The sequence below is a fragment of the Oncorhynchus nerka genome, linkage group LG4, assembly GCF_034236695.1.
Source record: "Oncorhynchus nerka isolate Pitt River linkage group LG4, Oner_Uvic_2.0, whole genome shotgun sequence".
Taxonomy (NCBI): domain Eukaryota; kingdom Metazoa; phylum Chordata; class Actinopteri; order Salmoniformes; family Salmonidae; genus Oncorhynchus; species Oncorhynchus nerka.
The window spans coordinates 54,027,731-54,053,857 of NC_088399.1; the positions used below are offsets into that span (position 1 = coordinate 54,027,731).

The window sequence follows — 26,127 nt, forward strand, 5'->3', positions numbered from 1 at the left end:
GGGCATGTTTCACCTTGCCAGTTCCTAAATAGTTCTATTGAGCACTGTGGCACCAATTTGCCTTCCGAACGTTCTATTCCCAGTTTATGGTTCTACGTCACAATGCCTGTTTTGCAATTGTTGGCAATGGAGACCTGTCCACATTGTAGTTCAAATGTAAACAAAAAATTACTCATGGAACTCTGAGGTCGTCCCATTGTTTACTATAGGGAAATATAGGTATGTCTGTCTATTTCGCAATGTGTATATTTAGATTATTTTACATTGAATACCATTTTAATCATGAGAATATCCTCTTTCTAATTACGTAAGGCTGGGCAGTGTATTCCGTTGTCATCAAATGCTAGACTCGAAATACCTTTTGCCCTTGGAAAGCTGCGCTTCCCCCATTGTTTTCCTATGGAGAGTCATGCTGGTATATTTTGCCAAATATCTCACAATGTGTATATTATATATCGATTTTTTTTCAAGACGGACACCATTTAAATCATGATAATCTAATTATGTAAGGCTGGGCAGTGTATTCCATTGTCATCGATAGCTTGACCAGAAATAGTCAAAAGTTGCACCCCCCCCCCCCCCCCCATACTTCCTCTTTATGTAGACATAAGCACACATGGCACCATCGAGGTGCGGGATGTTTACTTTCTACACGAGTTATTTTTCAGTTTCGTCCTAAGAACAGATTGTAGTGGTAAAATAAAAAGGGATTTTTTTTTTTGTGCCATTAAGGCTAAATTGAATTCTAAACGTCACCCCGGTCAAAACGGGCTCTGCGATGGGCCTGCGCTGGTGTTCCAGTTTAGCCAACGTTCTTTTGCAATTTTCAGCCTTGGGTGAATTTCGACTTGTTCTATTGTCCAGCCTACCCCTGCACTTTTAAGACAGTCCCATAGCCGCAAGTGCATAATATTCCCCATTGACAGCCAACGTAAAGTCACTTTTTGAAAACGGAGAAAATAAAGGTTATACCTTGCGCTCTACCATCGGAATTAAGATATCTCTAGGACCTTCAGTTGAAGATGTATTGACGAGCAAACTCCGAATATCTAACCACTATCCAAACTGGAAACAAACCTACTGCGGTGAATCTCGGCTGACATTAACTGGAAAACTACGCTAGGTTAGCGTAGCTGTTTGAAAATGATACCAACAAAGGTGAGATGGTGTCGGCAAGAGCAACTAGCTAGTAATTATTGTAATGAAACAGCAGGTCGTTACATTATATTAAAAAGTAACGTGTTACTTAGTCAACATGTTATTTGTTTAAATTATTATTATCTAGCAGTTGCTCTTACCGACACCATGTCCCATCCTTAGCTAGTTAGCCATGTGAAAAAACAAATAAATTTTCATTTGCTAGGATTCAGGAAGCCAACCTAGCTTGCAGTTAGAACCAACTAAAGTTAGCTAGTAACTGTAGCTAGCTACGTGTCTCTGTATAAGCGCGTCAGCTAATTACTCAAATGTAATGTGAACGTTGGCTAGCAGTGACCAACCAAGACCGGTGAATCTAACACGTCAGTTTAATGTCAGGGGCGTTAGCTTGCTTGCTAGCTAACTGTTTTCTTTTCAGCTGAGTAAGAAGGACCCAACCCCTCAGCTCATCCCAGTCAAACAAGTTTATTTGGCTTGACGACCCTGGATCAGAGCTGTGTTGAAACGCACCAGAACAATCGCTTCGACGAAAATAACGTTAACGCAAGGTATTGCGTTTTAGTCAGCTAGCTTGTTGAAGCTTAGCAAGAAAAGTGCACGTTTCAGAAATGGCAACAGCCGGAACAGTTCATTCAGGTCCAGCGAGTTCAACTGGTAAGTACACATTCTCCCTGATATCTATACACCAAATAGCTAAAGCTACTCGTTTTGATGATCAGGTCTTTGAGACTCATCCTGCAGTATGTGGATTGCTCTTTAAATACAGCCATGTGACAGAACCCACCTTTGCCAAGTACACAACTCCTTGTCCTAGGGTTGGCACTGTTCAGTAGGGCACAACATATTAGCTACTAACAGGACCATAACCATTTACCCCCCCCATGCTATACCATCCCACCCCACAGATGTGCACACTCAGTTCTGAAGGAGGCTATCCTCAGAGGTACCAGTGTGTCTGTGTGAACTGGTTGACATGAACTATTCCGGTTCTGTCAATTTAGGCCTGTGAATGTTTGCATGCCTTGTTGTCTTGGAAACTGATTCAGCTGCCAATAGCTGTAACAATTGGTAACTGATGACATCCCATGTATGCATCTTACTCCTTGGGCAATGTCATTTTAATAATAATAATGTATTCCATTTCTATTGCGCTTTTCGTAACATCAGAGCACTTCAAAAGCAAGCAACAAACAAGCAATACGTCATCGTTAGTAGCCTAGCTATTTATTAATATTTTGTATTCAGAGTCTTAGGCCACAGAATGTGATGTCTTGACACCTTTGAATGTATTCATGGCCAAATCACCTTTTGTATAAATTGGGTCTAAGGAGGTTTTTGTGTGTTTTCAGACTGGTTGCGATTGGCATGACCAGCAGCTCTACGATCTATTACACAGTGCTGTGTGTGCGGTAAACAACGGCACTCAAAACTTTTTTCTTGTTCTTTCTGTCCCTCAAAAAAAAAAAAATCTCAGTAGGCTCAACTGGGACTCAGAAGATAGCTTCTTTAGAGGTGAGAAGATGATGTACATTGGTTTTCATGCCAATAATTTATGCCTTCAGTAATCCCACTCATGTATATAAAGTAGGCTCACCAAAAGGTTGTGTTATGTCCTTTGTCTCTTCCTGTGACTCACTACTTGTCCTCTCTTCCACTCACAGGTTCTAGGGTCCTCAGGCTCGTCTCAAACTATAAAGAAGACTATTGGCCACCGTGGGCTTGACCCCACTGGGGAGACCACCTACAAGAAGGTCAGAGTTCTTGGTCAACTCCCGTTCACACATTGTAACAGACCTCATCTTTCCTACTTAAATGTTTTTCTTTTTTAATGAACATATTCAGTCCCTTTTGTCAGTTAATTACATAACCGCCAATCATATGTTTAGTCTTGTGAAGATACATCTGCTGGTTTAAAAATGTCTCATCTATTTATGTTTCCCCATTTGAAGAGGTCATAGCAGTGTATTCACTAGGAACTAAATGTGACAAAATGGGGAGGGACTTATCTAAATTTGTCTAATAGGAACACTAGTTTTCATTATATATATATATATATATATATATGTATTTGCTACGGTGTGTGTATTTGCTACGGTGTGCACCCCAGGCATGCACTTCAAACTCAGAGCACTCCTCTGCTGACTTTAACATGTGCATATGTTCAACCTGGGAAATACGTTCTCTTCCTTTCTATTCAATCTCGATCTCTGCTCTGCCCTCCTCCAGACTACCTCGTCTGCCCTGAAAGGTGCCATCCAGTTGGGCATCACACACACAGTGGGCAGCCTGAGCCAAAAACCTGAGAGAGATGTACTCATGCAGGACTTTGAAGTGGTGGAGAGCATCTTTTTCCCCAGGTGTGTGTGATTTATTGACAGGAAAGTATAGCGGGAGTATGTGTTTCTGTTATGTTTTTATGTCAATATTTCAAGTTTGGAATTGTGACAAAGAAGTAGGTTAAATAATGTTCTTCTCAATTTTACCATGGCATTGTTAAATACTTGTTTCTGATTGGCTTGAAGGGCATTCTAGAGCTTGCATTATTTCCCTATAACGCATGGTATATTTGCACGGTAGAATTCAATGGCTATAGTTCATTCTTACATACCCTGTTTGAGCTACTTTTGAAAGCAAAAGTAAAATTGAAAACATTGGCTTTGTTGAATTTTATTTTCATAATAGCAAGCTAGGATTCATGGTTTGGTTAGCTAAACTAGCAATTCTGTTTGTTTACCAAGGCAAATACTATAGCTATTTAGTAAACTTGCTAGCTACTTCAGTGGATATTGAACACATTTCTAGCAGCAAATGTGTTAAATTATAGCCATGATATTCAAAGGGGTATTCAACTCGTGGCCCTAAGCGCTTTCTGGAAAATAATGCAACTCCGTGGAAGGTTAGTTCCACTCTGTTAGCGGGTTGTGGAACATACCTCCCACTTTGTTCATTATTTTCCAAAGAATGCATAGCCTCTCGTTGATTATCCCTTAATCTTCTCCTCTGCTTTAATTTTGCATTCTTAACAAGTGTAGAATTGTGTTTATGTAAGTTCATGTTCTCTGTCTGCAGTCACTTGACGTATTAATCACACTCCTCAATTTGTCTTTAGTGAGGGCAGTAACCTGACCCCAGCCCACCACTACAGTGACTTCAGGTTCAAGACCTACGCTCCCATCGCCTTCCGCTACTTCAGGGAGATGTTTGGTATCCGACCAGACGATTACCTGGTACTACACTCCCTCAACCCACCTTGAAAGGCAATACTGGAAGTGGAATGGTCTATTTACCTACCGTAAAAATGTCAGTTGAAAGCCCAGTCTCGGACAGCCGCCTGTCCCTTTTTTAATAGCCTGCAACAGCAGATATTTTGAATAAACGCCTGGTAAATTAATTTAAGAGGATGGCATGAATTTTTTTACATGGTTTAATGGTTGATTTGTTGCATTACATAATTCACTAGTGACTCCAAGAAATGATTGCAATCATCTGTTTTTATTGCCAGTAAAAAAAACTGCTAGGCATTGGCTGCTAACTAACAGCTGCTGCTAGCTAGCTAACAGCTGCTGCTAGCTAGCTAACAGCTGCTGCTAGCTAGCTAACAGCTGCTGCTAGCTAGCTAACAGCTGCTGCTAGCTAGCTAACAGCTGCTGCTAGCTAGCTAACAGCTGCTGCTAGCTAGCTAACAGCTGCTGCTAGCTTGCTGGCAAACACAAAAACAGTCAACAACTTCGGAGCACAGACCCCCAGAAATTGGCTGATCGCCCTCTAGTGGCAAAAGTAAGAACTGCAGAAAATGCACAGTCAACGAGGATAATCATTATTATTTTTCTCAAAATAGAGGCATACTAAAGACAAGATAATGTGACACTGTGTCTAGATGATAACACATTAGTGCAGGAAATGTATTAAAAATGCAGGATTTAACAATGAATTATTAAGGAAATAGAAGCCTGTCTCTAAGTTCCAGTTGTGTCCAGTGATTTAATTAAATAGACTCCTGCCCTATTAATATAAGTTTGATGGTAACAAATAATGAGTACTGTTTTTGTTGCAGTACTCGCTGTGTAACGAGGAACTGATTGAGCTGTCCAACTCTGGAGCCAGCGGATCTCTGTTCTACGTCTCCAGCGATGACGAGTTCATCATTAAGACTGTGCAGCACAAAGAGGCTGAGTTCTTACAGAAACTATTGCCTGGCTACTTCATGGTAAGAGAGTGAGTGTGGGTACACCTGTGCATGCAATAGTGTGTGTGTCTGTGTGATGATCCATTGTGTACCCTATGTTTTGTCCTTTGAGTTACCAAGTTGACCTAGTAGTTGCTGCACAATTCAATCTTTGTCCTGAATGTTTCCTGATTTATTGCGTGTGTTGTATTCTATGCTATGAGTGGATTTGATTGACATAGTTTGACCCCAATCCTTTCCCCTCCACTCGCTCTCTAGAACCTGAACCAGAACAAGCGAACCTTGCTGCCAAAGTTCTACGGTCTCTACTGCATCCAGGCAGGGGGAAAGAACATCCGCATTGTTGTCATGAACAACCTGCTCCCGCGCGCCGTGCGCATGCACCTCAAGTACGACATGAAGGGCTCCACCTATAAGAGACGAGCCTCAGCCAAGGAGCGAGAAAGGGCTGTGCCCACGTTCAAGGATCTGGACTTCATCCAGGACCTTCCCGATGGTCTTCTGTTGGAACCAGACAATTACAACGCCCTCAGCAAGACCATCCAGAGAGACTGCCTGGTGAGAGGGAGGGAGAATGTGTCTGTAGAGGTGTTTGTGGGTGGTGGTGTATATTTTAGGGCCGGGACAATACCAGTATTGTGATTAGAGGTCAACCGATTATGTTTTTCCAATGCCGATTATTGGAGGACTCAAAAAAGCCGATACCGATTAATCAGCTGGTTTTATTTTAATATTATATATATATATATATATATATGGGCTTTCAACTGACATTTTTACGGTAGGTAAATAGACCATTCCACTTCCAGTATATATATATATATAATGACAATTACAACAATACTGAATGAACACTTATTTTAACTTAATATAATACATGAATAAAATCTATTTTGTCTCAAATAAATAATGAAACATGCTCAATTTGGTTTAAATAATGCAAAAACACGGTGTTGGAGAAGAAAGTAAAAGTGCAATATGTGCCATGTAAAAAAGCTAACTGTTAAGTTCCTTGCTCCAGAACATGAGAACATATGAATGCTGGTGGTTCAATATTCCCAGTTCTTCAATATTCGGGGTTAAGAAGTTTTAGGTTGTAGTTATTATAGGAATTATGACGCGTCGACTCTCTATACTCTCTATACCATTTGTATTTAATATACCTTTGACTTTTGGATGTTCTAATAGTATTGCCAAGCCTAATCTCAGGAGTTGATAGGCTTGAAGTCATAAACAGCGTGTGAATCAAGCATTGCTAAGGGCCGCTGGCAAATACAGTAAAGTTTGAATGAATGCTTACGAGCATGCTGCCGCCTACCACCGCTCAGTCAGACTGCTGTGTCAAATATCAAATCGTAGACTTAATTATAATAAACACAGAAATACGAGCCTTAGGGCATTAATATGGGCAAATCCGGAAACTATGATTTCGAAAACAAAACGTTTATTCTTTCAGTGAAATACGGAACTGTTCCGTATTTTATTGAACGGGTGGCAACCCTAAGTCTCTAAATATTTGTTACATTGCACAACCTTCAATGTTATGTCATAATTGTAAAATTCTGGCAAATTAGCTCGCAACGAGCCAGGCGGCCCAAACTGCTGCATATACCCTGACTCTGCGTGCAATGAACGCAAGAGAAGTGAAACAATTTCCCTAGTTAATATTGCCTGCTAACATGAATTTCTTTTAACTAAATATTCAGGTAAAAAAATATATATAGTTCTATGTATTGATTTTAATAAAGGCATTGATGTTTATGGTTAGGTACAATCGTGCAACGACTGTGCTTTTTTCGCGAATGCTCTTTTGTTCAATCATCCCTCGTTTGGCGCGGTAGGCTGTAATTCAATGATAAATTAATAGGCACCGCATTGATTATATGCAACGCAGGACAAGCTAGTTAACCTAGTAATATCATCAACCATGTGTAGTTAACTAGTGATAATGTGAAGATTGTTTTTTTATACGATAAGTATAATGCTAGCTAGCAACTTACCTTAGCTCCTTGCTGCACTCGCGTAACAGGTGGTCAGCCTGCCACGCAGTTTCCTCATGGAATACAATATATTCCAAAAATGCTGATTACCGATTTATGAAAACTTGAAATCGGCCCTAATTAATCGGCCATGCCGGAAACAAAACACAAAGTGTATTTAACCTCAAACTCTGACGCCGTCTCGTGGCATTTTCTAAACAACGTTTAATATTGTATACTACGCTAAGTATATTTTGGTTTCAAAATGTAAGTCGATTTCCAAAAAGACAAGAACTGTAGCTTTCATGGGGGGTTAACAGGCTAAACAATTGTTTAACCACTCAGCATTTAACGGGTTCACTTTTTTAGGAAAACGAATCCAATTGTATGTCACATGCGCCAAATACAACAGTGCAGTTTTTTTAAGTAAAAAATATTTGGTATAAAATAAGCTGAAGAAACAAAAAAAAATGGCACAAAATCAATACGAGGCTATATACAGGTGGAACTGGTACCGAGTCAATATGTGGCGGTACAGGTTATAGTCGAAGTAATTGAGGTAATAATATGTACAGTACCAGTCAAACGTTTGGACACACCTACTCATTCAAGGGTTTTTCTTTATTTTTACTATTTTCTACATTGTAGAATAATAGTGGAGACATCAAAACTATGAAATGACACAAATGGAGTCATATAGTAACCAAAAAGGTGTTAAACAAATCAAAATATGAGTTTCTTCAAAGTTGCCACCCTTTGCCTTGATGACAGCTTTGCACAAGCTTGGTATTCTCTCAACGAGCTTCACCTGGAATACTTTTCCAACCATCTTGAAGGAGTTCCCATATATGCGGAAAAACCCTTGAATGAGTAAGTGTGTCCAGACTTTTGACTGGTGCTATAGGCAGGGGTGAAGTGACTATCCATAGATAATAAACGGCGAGTTGCAGCAGTGTAAAAAAAGGGGGGTCAATGAAAATAGTCTGGGGAACCATTTGATGAACTATTTAGCAGCCTTATGGCTTGGGGGTATGAGCCTTTTGGACCTAGACTTGGAGCACCGGTACCATTTGCCGTGCGGTAGCAGAGAGAACGGTCTATCACTTGGGTGACTGGAGTCTGACGATTTTTAGGGTCCTGGGTGGCAGGAAGCTTGACCCCAGTGATTTACTGCGCCATACGCACTACCCTCTATAGCGCCTTGCGGCCGGATGCCGAGCAGTTTCCATACCAAGCGGTGATGCACCCATCAGGATGCTCTTGATGGTGCAGCTGTAGAACCTTTTGAGGATCTGGGGACCCGTCGGAGGGCATAGTGGGATTTCTTATAGGCGTCTGGATTAGTGTCCCGCTCCTTGAAAGTGGCAGCTCTAGCCTTTAACTCAGTGCGGATGTTGCCTGTAATCCATAGTTTCTGGTTGGGATACGGTCACTGTGGGGACGACGTCGTCGATGCTCTTATTGATGAAGCCAGTGATTTAAAAAAATATGTATATATATATATATAATATTAATTATTTAACCTTTATTCAACTAGACAAGTCAGTTAAGAAAAATTCTTATTTCCAATGACGGCCAAACCCGGACGACCCTGGGCCAATTGTGCGCTGCCCTATGCGACTCCCAATCACGGTCGGATGTGATGCAGCCTCTTGCACTGAGATGCAGTGTCTTAGACCACTGCGCCACTTGGGAGCCCAATGGTATACTTCTTAAGGTCATCGTGTGAATCCCGGAACATATTCCAGTTTGTGCTAGCAAAACAGTACTGTTGCATAGCATCTGCGTCATCTGACCACTTCTGTTTTGTGCGAGTCACTAGTACCTCCTGCTTTAGTTTTTGCTTGTAAACAGGAATCGGGAGGATATAACTATGGTCAGATTTGTCAAATAGAGAGCGTGGGATAGCTTTGTAAGCGTCTCCGTGTGTGGTGTAAAGGTGGTCTAGAGTAAAAAATAAAAAGTTATCTAGTTGCACATCTCAGAGTAGGAGTGTAGTTCTAGAATCGAGTCCCCTTTGTCCATGTAATCTTATTCCTTTTAATCTAAAATGCTAACTTGATCCTAAATTGGTACTCAAAATTCTTCTGAGTACTAACTAGGGCTGTGGCGGTCATGACATTTTGTCAGACGGTTACTGTCATGCAAATGCCTGCTGGTCTCACGGTAATTGACCATTAATGAACATAAACATGTTTACCATCTCCAGGGCTGCCGGTATACAAGCCTTTGGAATATCTACATTTTAAAAAGTTGAATAAACCCATTTAATATATAACCATCACATGATTTATTTTAGGCAGGTCTAAAGAAACATGTGAGGGAAATGTATTTCAGAAGAACCAAATATCAGTCATTTTACTATATGTTATCAGACTATGTGCCATGCCATAGGCTGTAGGCTAGTTAATTTAGCAGACAAGATATGCTTAAGTCCTGTGGCATTCTTTTATTGTAAGAATAATATAATTGAACGTAGCTGAATAAAATTATATTTTTCCCATTCCAGAGTGAGTGGCTATGTTGAGTGTAAAATGTATCATTTGAAACCGGTCCTATACACTAGATTTAGTTATTTGGCAAATGTAGTTGTGAATGATACAATCCTTAGAATGTCTAAGAGATCAAAACAGATATGGGCTGCATGATGCGACTACAGGCTATTGACTATTTGAAAAGTCACAAAAGCTTGCACTCTGTTCCTTGCTGCAGGCTGCACACCCTGTTCTCTCAAGCGATCATATTTTCACGAATCAGACTATTCTCAATTGAATCTTGTCTTTATCTAATATGAAAAATGGGTTTTGATTTAGAATGTCCCTTTATGAAATGGGTAAGAACAAGTGCAGGGGGAAAAATACATGTCATCTGTATGCACTCGAATACCAAGTGGAGGCCACTCGGTTTTATAGCAGAGCAGCTGAGAAATAAGTATAATAGCAGCTTGGATCCTCCTCTTTTTAGTGGCAGCCATCAAAACTCTGCTTTCACACGGGATTGCATTGAGAAATGTCTGGCCTTATAAGAACACTTATTTCACTTTACGCATTAACCACTGTGCTTGAGGAGCACGCAGCCTTCCTTTGCGCAACAGGTGATATTCCGCCCAAACTGTATGCCACGGGCTTTCTAACCATGTTCTTGCAGCTATCCAATGCTTAATGGTGAAATCTGTTTGGGAACATCGATTGTGACATGTTTTCACAATGAAACATATTTCAACTGTTGACAGCCTCTATCTCTGCGCGCTCGAGAAAGGAATGAAGAAGACGGAAACGTATGGTGGTGAGATATTCTGTAGCTAAAGGTATTGGGGCGGCAGCGTAGCCTAGTCGTTAGAGCGTTGGACTAGTAAACCGAAAGGTTGCCAGATCAAATCCCCGAGCTGACAAGGTACAAATCTGTCGTTTTGCCCCTGAACAAGGCAGTTAGCAACCCACTGTTCCTAGGCCGTCATTGAAAATAATAATTTGTTCTTAACTGACTTACCTAGTTAAATAAAGTAGTTATGAAAATATAAAAGCCCTATTATTCAAAATCAAATTCACTATAATTGTAAGCCGCCCTGCACAGCATTGCCATAGTTCCTATACGTTCTCTCTGACTCATGGACAGAACGTTTGTAGCGTAGCATGAGGTAACCAGTCCATCCAGTATGCATAAATATTTGGCAGCGATTACAGCCTCAAGTCTTCTTGATTATGATGCTACACGCTTGGCACACCTGTATTTGGGGAGTTTCTCCCATTTATTTTGTGCAGAACCTCTCAAGCTCTGTCAGGTTGGATGGAGAGCGTTGCTGCACAGCTATTTTCAGGTCTCGCCATAGATGTTCGATAGGGTTGAAGTCCGGGCTCTGGCTGGGCCACTCAAGGACATTCAAGAGACTTGTCCTGAAGTCACTCCTTTGTCTGAGCTGTGTGCTTAGGGTCGTTGTCCTGTTGGAGGGTGAACGTTCGTCCCAGTCTGAGGTCCTGAGCGCTATGGAGCAGATTTTCATCAAGGATCTCTATACATTGCTCTTTCTCTTTTCCTCTATCCTGACTAGTCTCCCTGTCCCGTCTCTGTAACACATACCCACAGCATGATGCTGCTGCCACCACCATGCGTCACAGTAGGGATGGTGCCTGGTTTCATCAAGACGTGACGCTTGGCATTCAGTCCAAATAGTTCAATCTTGGTTTCATCAGACCAGAGAATCTTGTTTCTCATGTTCTGAGAGTCCTTTAGGTGCCTTTTGGCAAACTCCAAGCGGGCTGTCATGTACCTTTTTACTGAGGAGTGGCTTCTGTCTGCCACGCTACCATAACTGCCAGATTGGTGGTGTGCTGCAACGGTTGTCCTTCTGGAATGTTCTCCCATCTCCACAGATGAACTCTGGAGCTCTGTCACCTCACTGACCAAGGCCTTTCTCCACCGATTGCTCAATTTTGCCGGGCGGCCAGCTCTAGGAAGAGTCTTGGTGGTTCCAAACTTCATCCATTTAAGAATAATGGAGGCCGCTGTGTTCTTGGGGACCTTCAATGCTGCAGACCTTTTTTGGTACCCTTCCCCAGATCTGTGCCTCGACACAATCCTGTCTCCGAGATCTACAGACAATTCCTTCAACCTCATGGCTTGGTTCTTGTTCTGACATGCACTGTCAACTGTGGGACCTTATATAGACAGGAGTGTGCCTTTCCAAATCTTGTCAATTGAATTTACCACAAGTGGACTCCAATCAAGTTGTAGAAAGATCAAGAATGATTAATGGAAACAGGAGCTCAATTTCGAGTCTCATAGCAAAGGGTCTGAATACTTGTGTAAATAAGGTACCTTTTTAAAAATGTGTAATACATTTGCAAAAATGTCAACTCGTTTTTGCATTGTCATTATGGGGTATAGTGTGTAGATTGAGGGTGGATAAGGCTGTAATGTAACAATGTGGAAAAAGGGAAGGGGTCTGATTTACTTTACGAATGGACTGTAATAAGCTCTAAAATGGGTGTTCTACATGCAACGTCTTAAATGCTTTGAATTAATCATCACCTTAGAAAGCACTGTCCATTTCGTTGTTTGGCTCTGAAACAACACCCACAACCATGTTTTCCACTCGGTTTCAACCTGTTGTTGAGCTTCTTTCTTCAAATTGATCATGGTGAGGTAATGAATGAAATGTAGCCTAACAGTGAGTTTTAAAAGCATGATACTGTTTTGATGTGATTTTCATTTGCATTGATCTCAGTGGTTAGAGGAACAATCGAGCACTGAGTACCAGGCCATCAGCGGCCTGTTGGTAGTTAGTGAGTTGGGTACTACCAACTCATGTCCAGAGTGTATAAGAGGAGATTACCGTGACACAGAATTTGACTGCGGTCATGACTGCCAGTGTGGTGGTAATACGGTCACCGCAACAGCCCTAGTCCTGACTCCTTTATCCCATGTAGCTGCTACAGAGCTTTAAGATCATGGACTACAGCATGCTGGTGGGGATCCACAACCTGGAGCAGGCGGCCCGGGAGCGGGCTGGAGAGGTGGCCGACCAGAGGCCCCCACCGTCTCAGGGCCAAAAGTCCCTCTACTGCACTGCCATAGAGGCCATCCAAGGAGAGGCGCACGGCAAGGGAGCAGTGGACACTGAGGACAAGTGAGTATTATGCATTCTCTTTTGTTTCAGGAGCGTAAACAAGGCCAGTGATTGGTTACCTTGTATGTCCGCTACACATCTCAATTTGATCATTAGACACGTTACGTCTGCATATCTGAAGTAATAGGATATGTATTGTAGGCTGATGATGATAAGTTCATGTTTGTTAGTGTATTCGTGTATTCTCTATGTCCTTGTAGCATGGGAGGTATTCCAGCACGCAATTCCAAGGGCAAGAGGATGCTGGTGTACATTGGTATAATCGACATTCTGCAGTCCTACAGGTAACGAACTACTGCTCTTATTGTACGTAGTGGTATATTAATAGTTTTGTCTGCATTTGTGTCTGTCTGAAGTATGTGTGAAACTATGAATACATTAGGCTGTCCCTCCAGGAATTTGCAATTCTGCAATCGCAAGAGTTATCGCAAAATCCACAATTCTCTCAAATTGCAAATTTGACCAATCAACGCACTATTACCGAATAAAACGGTCAACTTATATAACTGTCCGATCACCGCACCACAAAGAGGGCTCTCAGTTTTAACCAATAGCCACACTTTTACATCATAAAATGGTTCAATCAAACAACACGTTAAATGTTTTCCCCCGTCAGCCCATTTGTGACAAATTGGACAAAATCATTGCAAATTGCCTAGCTGAATATCTGAAATGCCTCTGCAAAATGAATAATTTTGGCCCACAACTATCGCCAAAAAACGCTGCAGAGTCCTGGAGGAATTGATTAGGTTGATAGCACGGTTGGGGTCAATTCAATTTCAGTAAATTCAGCAAGTATACTGATTCCAGTTCTCTTCAATGTTTCTCAATTGGGAAGAATTGGAATTTGGTTTTACTTCCTGTATTGACTGGAATTAAATTGCAAGTGACTCCAACCCTGGTGTATAGTAAGCAACCCATGTCTTGTGTTTCGTCAGGTTTGTGAAGAAGATCGAGCACTCCTGGAAAGCTCTGGTCCATGATGGGGTAAGAGTTCAGACACACTATCCTCTGTGGTGACCTTTTTCATAAGCTATCTGGTATTTTAAAACCCTCTTTCTTCCAGGATACAGTGTCAGTGCACAGACCAGGTTTCTACGCTGACCGCTTTCAGAAATTCATGTGCAACACAGTCTTCAAGAAGATTCCATGTAAGCGCTTGAGTGTTACTCTACAAAACCTCTACACAATGACTGCGTCCTGATTCTCTACCCTTGTCTAGAAGTGTGCACTCCCCGTCATGTATTGATAAGGAATTAACTATTGTGTGGATTACGGTGGAAACTCCTTCCAGCCATGCTTGCACCAATACAATGCTTTTAAATACATAATGGGGCGTGAGCAAGTGCACACTTGTTGAGAAGGGTAGCGAATCGGAACTCAGCCAGAGTAGCAGTCCTCTCACCACTCCTTCCTCTCCATTTCCCCTCCAGTGAAGACATCCCCATCAAAGAAGACCCGAGTGGGGACCCAGGGAGGCTTACGGAGGGCCAACACTGCAAGCTCCAGACCCTTTCCATTCCCCCAGCCCAGCAGTAGCAGCAGCCTAGGAGTCCCACACTCCCAAAGTACAGAGACTGAGGGAGTCAGCGGTGAGCAATGGGAGGAGGAAGGGAGGGAGGGTTTTGGAAGGACTTTAATGTGATTTCATAAATTTATTAAGGATATAGTTGTCATTGGAAGTTGCAGTTGAGAGCACGTATTAGTGGTTGACACCTTTTACAAAACAAATTATTAATGTGTTGTCCCTCCTCCCAGTGGTGCAGTCAGGATGCCCTGACATACCACCAAATACCCCCATACATGATGTTGTCACCAGTAACTCTGTTGAAACAACCCTCTTCAATTCCTTGTTGGGAAGCTCGAAGCTCGCTACCACAGCTCCCTCCGTCAGGTTTGTTTGTGTCTTTCGCCAAGCTGTCTTGTTATACTGTTGTATTGAGTAATTTCCCATGGTCTCATCACTGCATCACATCTGTGTCATGTTTATATGGTTGAATCATGTGTTTATTAATCTGTCCTCTCACAGATCTGTGGGAGAGGAGGTCCATGAGGCAGCCAGTACAGAGGACGCTAGCACCCCCAAAAGGTAAAGAAGGGAAATGCATTCCCAGACCTTTCCACTATAAGCTATATGCTCTACACACAAATTATCAAAAAATCTCTTGTCCTCAGTTTTGAAGCAGTGACCTCAGTGTCGTCAGTTGATGAGTGCATCGGTGGATGTGACGTCATCTCACTCAGTGACATAGTTCCTCAGACAAGCAGCTGTTATGTAAGTATGCGATACGTTAACCGGTCAATACCTCAACCTATCAATGTCTAACAATGAAAATATTCAATACCTTAACCCTGGGGGGGTCAAACTCATTCCACGGATGGCCTAGTGCAGTGGCCACCAACCTATTCTGAGACAAGATCACTTTCGCAGTCAAAAAGCAAGCTGAGATCTACTGCTCAGATTTGTTTTTTAAATTTTTACATTAACCTCACACAAACAGTTTTGTGGGAATGAGGTTTGGGCAGTAGGCCTAATACATTTTCACAGCATATTGGCTATGTGATTGGCCTGCCAGTATTGTTAACCTCTTCCTTCTACCCTCTACTTTTTTGAACATTCTGTTAAAAATCGCGCAACATTTCAGCGCCCTGCTACTCATGCCAGGAATATAGTATATGCATTTGCTTAGTCTGTGTGGATAGAAAACACTCAGACGTTTATAAAACTGGTTAAATCACTGCTGTGGCTTTACCAGAACGGCATTTACATCGAAAAGCACAGGAAAAACTGATCACTGAAAATGGGAAAATATATCCATGCGCTACTTGAACCCATTGATAAAGGTGAACCACAATTAATTGACTGAGGTTGCAGTACCTACAGCTTCCACACGGTGTCTAACACATGCAAGGCACCGTATTTCTTCAGGTCTAGGACCGGATATTTTCGTTGAGTTTCTAGCCGGACATTTTTCCAGACGGACAGCTAATGATCTTTACATCGCCTCCTGATGAATTTTATCGCTTATTAACGTTTACTAATACCTAAAGTTGCATTACAAAAGTATTTCGAAGTGTTTTGTGAAAGTTTATCGTCGACTTTTTGAATTTTAAAAAATGACGTTACGTTTTGAAACGATGTTTTTTTCGTTTATCACACAGTCTACATATAACGATATCTAGGCTTTATATGGACCGATTTAATCGAAATAAAGACCCAATAGTGTTTATGGGACATCTAGGAGTGCCAACAAAGAAGATGGTGAAAGGTAATGAATGTTTTCTATTTTATTGTGCGGTTTGTGTAACGCCGAAATGCTAATTATTTTGTTTACGTCCCCTGCGGATCTTTTGTGTTGTAGTGTATTGTTTCATGCTATCAGATAATAGCTTCTCATGCTTTCGCCGAAAAGCATTTTAAAAATCTGACTTGTTGCCTGGATTCACAACGAGTGTAGCTTTAATTCGATACCCTGCATGTGTATTTTAATGAACGTTTGAGTTTTAACTAATACTATTAGCATTTAGCGTAGCGCATTTGCATTTCCAGAGCTCTAGTTGGGACGCAAGCGTCCCGAGTAGAAGCAAGAGGTTAATCAGACCATATTTCAAAACTGGAGCATTGATAAGAAAATAGATCAGTTGGTTTAGCACTTGTGAGGCACTGTGGACCATGAATTGAAGTTAGCTTTTTTATTTTACTGGACTGATGGTACCTGCATCTGATGTCAAATCACGACGTCAGTGATCTTCAGGTCAAAAATTGGAGCTCTAGAAAGATGTCAGAGTTCGACTTGGAATTCCGAGCTGGATGACTGTTCAAAACTATTTTTCCCAACTGCTTTCTCCTTCCTTTCCTCTGGTGTGATTGACCAGAGAGAGGGGACACCGTCTTCCACCTCATGGTGAAACTCGAGTCGCACCGCATCTGACTCATGCACAAATTCATGTTGTTCCTATGACCAGAGAAAGTTAAATGTTCCTTAATACAGCAGCGCTTTGCTGTATTCGTTGACAGTCTCGGGTAATGGTTTTAAAAGTTATTAAATTTAACGTAGGCTAGTAGCCTATTAAACTTGGCTGTGGCCATTGTCATGGAAGCTCTGTAGCCACGGTGATTTGAACTATCTGATTGGGCAGCGCAGTAGGTGCACTCGATTTTCCGGGTAGGTGGAGTTTGTCTCATGGGAACACCCTGCTTTCCCGGTGCGCAGGACTTTTGAATCAAGTGCACCTACCGGCGTGATGGCTTTAGAAGCTTCTGATAGGCTAAAATCAAAAGAAAAATCAGACCGATGAGTCAGATTTTTCTTTTGATTTTCCCATGATGTCAAGCAAAGACGCACTGAGTTTAAAGGTACAGGATGGCAGGAACAACTGCCCGAGTTACACCAGGAATGCACAATCCCTCCACAATCCCAGTGCTCAGACTGCCCGCAACAGGCTGAGAGAGGCTGGACTGAGGGCTTGAAGGCCTGTTGTAAGGCAGGTCCTCACCAGACATCACCGGCAACTACGTCGCCTATGGTCACAAACCCACCGTCGCTAGACCAGACAGGACTGGCAAAAAGTGCTCTTCACTGACGAGTCGCGAGTTTGTCTCACCAGAGGGGATGGTCAGATTCGTGTTTATTGTCGAAGGAATGAGCTATACACTGAGGCCTGTACTCTGGAGCGGGATTGATTTTGGAGGTGGAGAGTCCGTCATGGTCTGGGGCAGTGTGTCACAGCATCATCAGACGGAGCTTGTTGTCATTGCAGGCCATCTCAATGCTGTGCGTTACAGGGAAGACTACCTCCTCCCTCATGTGGTACCATTCCTGCAGGCTCATCCTGACATGACAATGCCACCAGCCATACTGCTCGTTCTGTGTGTGATTTTCTGCAAGACAGGAATGTCAGTGTTCTGCCATGGCCAGCGAAGAGCCCGGATCTCAACCCCATTGAGCACGTCTGGGACCTCGGAGGGCTAGGGTCATTCCCCCCAGAAATGTCCGGGAACTTGCAGGTGCCTTGGTGGAAGAGTGAGGTAACATCTCACAGCAAGAACTGGCAAATCTGGTGCAGTCCATGAGTAGGAGATGCACTGCAGTACTTAATGCAGCTGATGGCCACTCCAGATACTGACTGTTACTTTTGATTTTGGCATCCCCATTTCTGTTATTCCACTTCTGTTAGTCATATGTCTGTGGAACTTGTTCAGTTTATGTCTCAGTTGTTGAATCTTATGTTCATACAAATATTTACACATGTTAAGTTTGCTGAAACAAAATGCAGTTGACAGTGAGAGGATGTTTATTTTTTTGCTGAGTTTATTACACGTGTGTGTGTGTGTGTGTGTGTGTGTGTAAACTCACATTTTTTCCTAAAAATAAGTTGAACAAAGTATTTGGTCTCCACAATTCTTTATTTCACTGTTAATAGTACAGAACCTTTTGTTTTTGATTCAGAACTTAATATATCCATTTATTAAATCTGAAAATAAATAGAAATGGCATTGACAATATTGACATCCTAGACTTAATATTTGGTCAAAATAACTGCGATCAAGTGCTTCCTATAACCATTGATGAGCTTCCTGCACCTCTGTACTGGTAGTTTGGCCCACTCCTCTTGTGCAAACTGCTTCAGTTCTCCCAGATTAGAAGGGTGCCTTCTCCTATCTGCTGTTTTCAGATCTCTCCAAGTTTTCAATGGGATTTAGATCTGGACTCATTGCTGGCCACTTCAGAACAGTCCAGCGTTTTGTCTTGAATGATTCCTGGGTGCTTTTTGAAGTGTGTTTGGGGTCATTGTCCTGCTGGAAGACCCATCACCTTCGACGGAGACCCAGCTTGCGCTCCAAAATACCTTGGAATTTACCTGATTTCATGATGCCATGCACGTTCAAGGCACCCAGTGCCAGAGGCAGCAAAGCAACCCCTAAACATCACTGAACCTGCTCCATGCTTGATTTTCTTTGAAAGCTTAATTTTGTGTTCTGTAAACATGTGCTCACCAAAAATCTCAAATTTGGTCTCATATGTTCTCCCAGAAGGATTTTGGCATGTTCAGGTGTGTTTTTGCAAATTGGAGTTGGGCTTTGTCTTTCTCTCAGCAGTGGGGTCCTCCTGGGTCTCCATATAACCCCCTTTCATTGAGTTGGCGACGGATGGTGCGAGTTGAAACTGTCGTACCTTGCGTCTGAAGGTCAGCTTGAATCTGTGTGGCAGTTGAGAGGTGCTTTCTCCACCATTCGAACAATCCTTCACTGCAGTCTTCCATCAAGTTCCCTTGCGGCCACATCCAGGGAGGTTTGCTACAGTGGCATGTGGCTTAAACTTCTTGATAACATTACTTACGGTGGAAACAGGAACATCAAGGTCTCTGAGATTGTCCATGCTTGGCCACAATCTTGTCTGACCTCCTCAGATAATTATCTGGTTTCCTTTCTTTTGTCCATGCTCATTGTGGTCCACACAGTGACACAAAACAGAAGAATGAGTCCTTTTCTCTATTGGTTGAATACGTGATTTTTACTGCAGGCACCTTCAACTCACCATAGATTAGTTCAATTCCAAAGTAAATGAGAATCACCTGCTTGTAGAAGGTGCCAATAATTTTGTTTGGGCCATTTTAGGATTTCTTTGTGGAATTGGCTAAGATTTAGTAAATTATTCAGATGTATTTATTTTTGTTCAACTACATACCAAAGACCTATGTGGATACCAAAATATGTTTTAATTTCAAAAGTTTTCTGGAAGAAATTGTGCATTATCTGAAAAAAGTGCAAAGGGTACCAATATTTTTGGCCACGACTGTGTGTATATAGAGTCGTGGCCAAAAGTTTTGAGAATGACACAAATATTAATTTTCACGGAGTTGCTGCCTCAGTTTGTATGATGGCAATTTGCATATACTCCAGAATGTCATGAAGAGTGATCAGATGAATTGCAATTCATTTCAAAGTCCCTCTTTGCCATGCAAATGAACTGAATCCCAAAATAACATTTCCACTGCATTTCAGCCCTGCCACAAAAGGACCAGCTGACACCATGCCAGTGATTCTCTCGTTAACACAGGTGGAGATCACTCTGTCATGCTGATTGAGTTTGAATAACACACTGGAAGCTTCAAAAGGAGGGTGGTGCTTGGAATCATTGTTCTTCCTCTGTCAGCCATGGTTACCTGCAAGGAGACACGTGCCGTCATCATTGCTTTGCACAAAAGGGCTTCACAGGCAAGGATATTGCTGCCAGTAAGATTGCACCTAAATCAACCATTTATCGGATCATCAAGCACTTCAAGGAGAGCGGTTCAATTGTTGTGAAGAAGGCTTCAGGGCCCCCAAGAAAGTCCAGCAAGCGCCAGGACCGTCTCCTAAAGTTGATTCAGCTGCGGGATCGGGGCACCACTTGCTCAGGAATGGCAGCAGGCAGGTGTGAGTGCATCTGCACGCACAGTGAGGCGAAGACTTTGGAGGATGGCCTGGTGTCAAAGAAGGGCAGCAAAGAAGCCACTTCTCTCCAGGAAAAACATCAGGGACAGACTGATATTCTGCAAAAGGTACAGGGATTAGAATGCTGAGGACTGGGGTAAAGTCATTTTCTCTGATGATTCCCCTTTCCGATTGTTTGGGGCATCCAGAAAAAAGCTTGTCCGGAGAAGACTAGGTGAGCGCTACCATCAGTCCTGTGTCATGCCAACAGTAAAGCATCCTGAGACCATTCATGTGTGAGGTCGCTTCTCAGCCAAAGCTCACTCACAATTTTGCCTAAGAACACAGCCATGAATAAGGAATGTTACCAACACATCCTCCGAGAGCATACATCCATAATAATAATAATACATCCACCTGACAGGGGTACAAAAAATGATGTAAACAGCATGATCATTAAACAGGTGCACCTTGTGCTGGGGACAATAAAAAGGCACTAAAATGTGCAGTTTAGTCACACAACAGTGCCACAAATGTCGCAAGTTTTGAGGGAGTGTGCAATCCAGGCTGTATCACATCCGGCCATGATTGGCAGTCCCATAGGGTGGAGCACAATTGGCCCAGAATCGTCCGGGTTTGGCCGGAGTAGGCCGTCATTGTAAATAATAATTTGTTCTTAACGGACTTGCCTAGTAAAATAAAGGTTCAATTTAAAAAATAAAATCCAACTGATTGGTTCTGCCACAGGGTCTGCAGCCCAGACTCCCAGTGAGTTCAGTGGTTCCTCATGGCAGGCTAGAGCTAGCTATGGTTAAGTGGAGCAGGCATGGTGCTCTTGCAATGTACAGGGACATTGGCTGCGCTTGATGGACTTTTTCCTCAATCGGTAGACGACTTGAGACAGAAAGTAACATTTTAGTACGGAACAGTTTTTCATATTCTAGTGTCGAAAAAGTACATACGTTTCGGTATACCTTGCAACACTAATGTACATGTGCTCAGGAGACAGCAAACTTACCTGGATCCAGGGCCAGCTCCACAGTTTGTTGTTCAAAAGGGCGACCAAAATGCATATTTACAAAACGAACTAAAACAAAACACTGTCAAGCCGAGAGGTGCTCGCTCTCAAGTTGGGATCCACATGATTGGCTGCACCTGTGGGCTTTTCAAGGCTTGACAGTTCAAATTGAACCCAGTTGCTGTTGCCCCCCTGGGAATGAAGTGTGGAAGTGGTAGTGTATTATCATGCTCCTAAGACCTATCCTAATATTCCGTAACACTCTCAATACCTCATAGGGCTGGACGATATATCAAATTCATTTAAAGGTATGTTTTTGCCTAATAATCCAAATGCCTGTATTTTAGTTTTATGGGCGTTTATGTCCGCTTTTTCTCATGTCTGTCTTGTCATTCGCTCCTAATTACGAGATGCTCATGTCTCTGCCCTAACAATGGGAGTTGTTGTCCCAAAGGCGGGAAGGCAGGTGACAAGCTTAGGTCCAAAATAAGCCCATAAAAACGCATGGTGCTAATTTTGGACAGGTTTTGGCGAGTGAAACCTCTTGCTTTGCCTCTTCCACCGTTTACACTCAGACACCAAATTTGGAACAAAAATTGTGTTTTCATAGACTTGAAAGCCAGATGGGTGATTTTATTACAAAAAAGCAGGTTAAATTAGTTTGATCAAATTATTAGTGGGGCTTATATTTAGCCTAATTTCACGCACCCTGAAGTCATTACATTATTGCTGACTGTTTGAAATTCAGTGAATTTTACCTTTAATTGTACAACAAAGCTTAATTTAGAGAATTTAAAGATCCCCGTAAGTTTGAAAAATTATTTTTAGGCCATATCGCCCACTCCTGCCTCAACCTCTGAAATACCTCAACCTCTCAGTACCAAACAATGAAAATACTAATCAGATGGCACACAGGTGTTGTCTTCTGAAGGTAAGTTCCATGATTGACTGGGAAAAGGCCAAACTGGAGTTCTTTTTTTGTTGTGGTTTGAAACTTATCTAATCAACCTCTTTTTTTTCTTTTTTTGCAGTGAACAATTTACTGTGAAAGACTGAAATGGACTGTAATGTGAGGACAATTAGGTCAAAGCAAGTCAATGGATGGGATGAGTGTAAGATGAAAAACTTTTTGAAGGCCTTATGAAAGAGAAACAATGGAAGGATAATGCGATAATGCGACAGAGGTAAAGGAGGGAAAAAGAAAAGAAAGACTAAGAGGACTACATTTGGAATGCTACACACTCCAGATGCTATTATGGGGACCATACATCCAAATTCCATTGATGGGATCCTTCTCGTTTGATCTTTCCAAACCCTGCACGGGATTAGGTAGTACTGTGTCACAGTGCATGGGTGCCTTTTCTATTAGACCACAGTTGGTGGTGTATTAGACAAGTACATCTAAATTGTAGTTGTTGTGCATTGCATCTCCGAACGGGTGCCTCTGTCAGGACCTGCACATCTCTGAAACTAAGAGACTCCTGGTATTGTTATAGTCGAGGCAATGGTAGACATGCTACATTAATAAGTTGCCTTATGTAAGAAGAGAAGAGGCTAAACAAGCCTTCACAAAAGTGACCAAATGGCGTCAAGACTGTTTCTCCCTTTTGTGATTCATTCATCCTGCCTGTGAATTGGATTGCTGGAGATCTTCCATATTGAGCTTTCCTGTACTATACTATCATTACGTTATATTGGTATACATTATTTTATTCCAAACTGTGGCACTATGACAGAATGCCACTATTGGTGTTCAGGAGTACTGTTTGAAGAATTTTTAATTAAAAAAAAAAAATCCCTGTGACATATTTAGAGTTTTGGCCTTGCTCCACAAGCTCACTGTGAATGTTACACACCCTGTATGCTGGAATGGCTAGAATGTACAGTGTTTGGTAAACCCATTAAGAAAGCAATTTAGGGCATGAAGCAAGCAGGGCCTATAGTTTCTGGTGTGTAAAGATGGGTCTTAGCTAGCGCTTCGTGGCATGAGACAGTTGGGCTTATAGAACAACATTTTACTATGGAAAAGCACATATACAAGGATCAACAAATAGTTTCTCAACAGGATTATTTTTAGGGTATGAAAGAATACTTCTAATGATCCCCTATACATTTTTATAACTCATTCCACAACCAGAATCAATATAGAATGATTTTACACCGTTATAATTCCTATGTATAATCCCTACCTTTTCTATAACAGGAAGCAGCCACAGCACTTCTGTAGGTGATACTTGAGGGTTCAGGTGTGGAATGTTGTCCCCTTTTGATGTTTCCATTGATCCCCCAATGACGAAGGTGTTATTTAAAACAATGACAGGTTCAGCCATAGAGGTACACTGAACACTAATATAAATGTGACATGTAAAGTGTTGGTTCCATGTTTCATGAGCTGAAATAAAAGATCCCTGAAATTTTCCATATGCACAAACCCTATCAGTCAGCATTTCTCCTTTGCCAAGATAATCTATCCACCTGACAGGTGTTGCATATCAACAAGAAGATTAAACAGCATGATCATTACACAGGTGCACCTTGTTGGGGACAAAATACCACTCTAAAATGAGTTTTGTCACAACACAATACCACAGATGTCTCAAGTTTTGAGGGAGCTTGCAATTGGCATGCTGACTGCAGGAATGTCCACCAGTGCTGTTGCCAGATAATTGAATGTTAATTTCTCTACCATAAGCAGCCTTCATCGTTTTTGAGAATTTAGCAGTACATCCAACCTTCCTCACAAACACAGACCACATGTATGGCGGGTGCCGTGAGTGGTTTGCTGATGTCAATGTTGTAAACAGAGTGCCCCATGGTGGATTATGGTATGGGCAGGCAAAAGCTACGGACAACGAACACAATTGCATTTTATCGGCGGCAATTTGAATGCACAGAGATACCATGACGAGATCCTGCGGCCTATTGGCATGCCATTCATCCGTCGCCATAACCTCATGTTTCAACATGATAATGAACGTGTCGCAAGGATCTACTACACAATTCCTGGGAGCTGAAACTGGCCCAGTTTTTCCATGGCCTGCATATTCACCAGACATGTCACCCATTGAACATGTTTTGGATGCTCTGGATTGATGTGCACAACAGCATGTTCCAGTTCCCATTAATATCCTGAAACTTCACATAGCCATTGAAGAGTGGAACAACATTCCACAGGCCACAATCAACAGCCTGATCAACTCTATGCGAAGGAGATGTGTTGCACTGCATGAGGCAAATGATGGTCACACCAGATACTGACTGGTTTTAGTAAAGGGTCATGTTTTTTCTTTTTTAACTACTATATTCATTATCATTCTGCCAGGCAATGCATTGTCCCTACATTAAAGAAATTAGCAAGCTATTTTAATATGCAGCTACATTACATTTGAAACCTCTAGAGTAACTATGACACACAAAAGCCTATGTTTGTAAATAGTTATATTTATTAGTATTTGTCTTCTTCAAAATGCCTTCTCCAAAAATGTATTATGTACCGCAGTGATTGTATGCGATATTGAGTAAGAGGTAGATTGCATTTCTCGTAATGAAACTAACATTCAACTGTCAAACTTTTCCTATTTTTCTGTGCTATATTTTTGTAGTGACTATTACAACTAACATTCCTGTTAAAATGCTTAATGTCAAGAGTTCAACAACCTGGTATGATTGCTTTTCTTTGTATAAACTATGTGTGGGTGTGGGAATCACTGAAATGCCTTTTCATGTGTTGTCAATTGCCTTTCCATGTTCTTCAGGGACTGGCATGTTTTCATACTGTATTCCTACCTGAATTCATTAAAGATCAAGAATGAAAAAATGGCCTTGTAAGTGAAATACTTTAGCAGAATTTACTGTGTGCGGTTTATTTTATTCAAAATGTTTATGATCAATATGCTTTGTGCAATGATTACACATTTGGGTATCAGAAAAAATCAAGGGTCTTTGAGGTAAAGTGTGATCAAACGTACATCTTTTAGTGGGGTGCAGTGGTGAAAAAAGTAGGTATAAAATAAATGGAGCCCACATACTCAAGCTCCACCACATACCTACTATTCAATCCTTCATGTTGTGTTTATTAATAAAGGTATGTGGTGTTGCTTGAATAAAGACACCATCTTCATACTGTACTGTACAATAGCAATCAAATTTCGGGTGTGTTTGTAAATTCACTCTGGCTATCTACGATTCAGAGCACTCCCTTTTGAGTGTGCCAGAGTGCAGAATAACTAATGAATTTACGAACACACCCCTAGTTCCGGGTGGAGAAAACCGCATACTGTGCATGGTTATCTGCATGGTTGTGCTCTGTATTTACAAGTCGGTAATCGCATAATGTAGTTGACAGTACGATAAGGAGCCCAAAAAAATCTACTTTTCAATAATTAACCAGAGTAAATGTCGGAGTACTATTTTATGGTGTAATCTCAATTATCCGGTAGATGGTGATAGTGAGCCACTACATCCATGACCTGGCTATGCAAGGTCAGTGAGCCACATCCAAAACTGTTAGTTCGCAATAAACAACGAGCAATAATATGATAGCCCCGGGTGTATAGTGTAAGGGCAAAAACCAAAATCTGCACCCCTTGGTGTCCCGAGTTTAGGAAACACTGTATTAGCCTTTGCACTCATTCATAGATGAAGGATATTAGCCTGGAGCTAGCCTTGCTAAGCCCATCTCCCAGCTAGCCCAAAAGGTCCATCAGCCACTCCTTGGGCTACAATACCTATTTTGCCAATCGG

At 41.8% G+C, this 26,127-nt stretch overlaps 1 protein-coding gene across 4 annotated transcripts; it reads left to right on the forward strand.

Annotated features, from left to right (window-relative positions):
* The first annotated feature begins 596 nt into the window (after nucleotides 1-596).
* On the forward strand, nucleotides 597-23,815 carry LOC115128185 (phosphatidylinositol 4-phosphate 5-kinase type-1 alpha-like). 4 transcript variants are annotated; one of them, XM_029657798.2, is made up of 17 exons: nucleotides 598-1,123; nucleotides 1,577-1,812; nucleotides 2,633-2,670; nucleotides 2,820-2,909; nucleotides 3,385-3,515; nucleotides 4,268-4,385; nucleotides 5,213-5,365; nucleotides 5,603-5,902; nucleotides 12,750-12,949; nucleotides 13,150-13,233; nucleotides 13,888-13,936; nucleotides 14,016-14,100; nucleotides 14,383-14,541; nucleotides 14,708-14,843; nucleotides 14,979-15,038; nucleotides 15,125-15,224; nucleotides 22,416-23,815. In XM_029657798.2, the coding sequence occupies exons 2-17, from the start codon at nucleotides 1,767-1,769 to the stop codon at nucleotides 22,416-22,418; spliced, it is 1,752 nt and encodes a 583-aa protein (XP_029513658.1). In that variant the 5' UTR covers nucleotides 598-1,123; nucleotides 1,577-1,766; the 3' UTR covers nucleotides 22,419-23,815. The 4 variants fall into 4 exon arrangements, with proteins under 4 accessions (XP_029513661.1, XP_029513658.1, XP_029513660.1 ...); XM_029657800.2 differs by having other exon boundaries at nucleotides 598-1,085; XM_029657801.2 differs by having other exon boundaries at nucleotides 597-1,812; nucleotides 2,636-2,670.
* The last annotated feature ends 2,312 nt before the right edge of the window (nucleotides 23,816-26,127 follow it).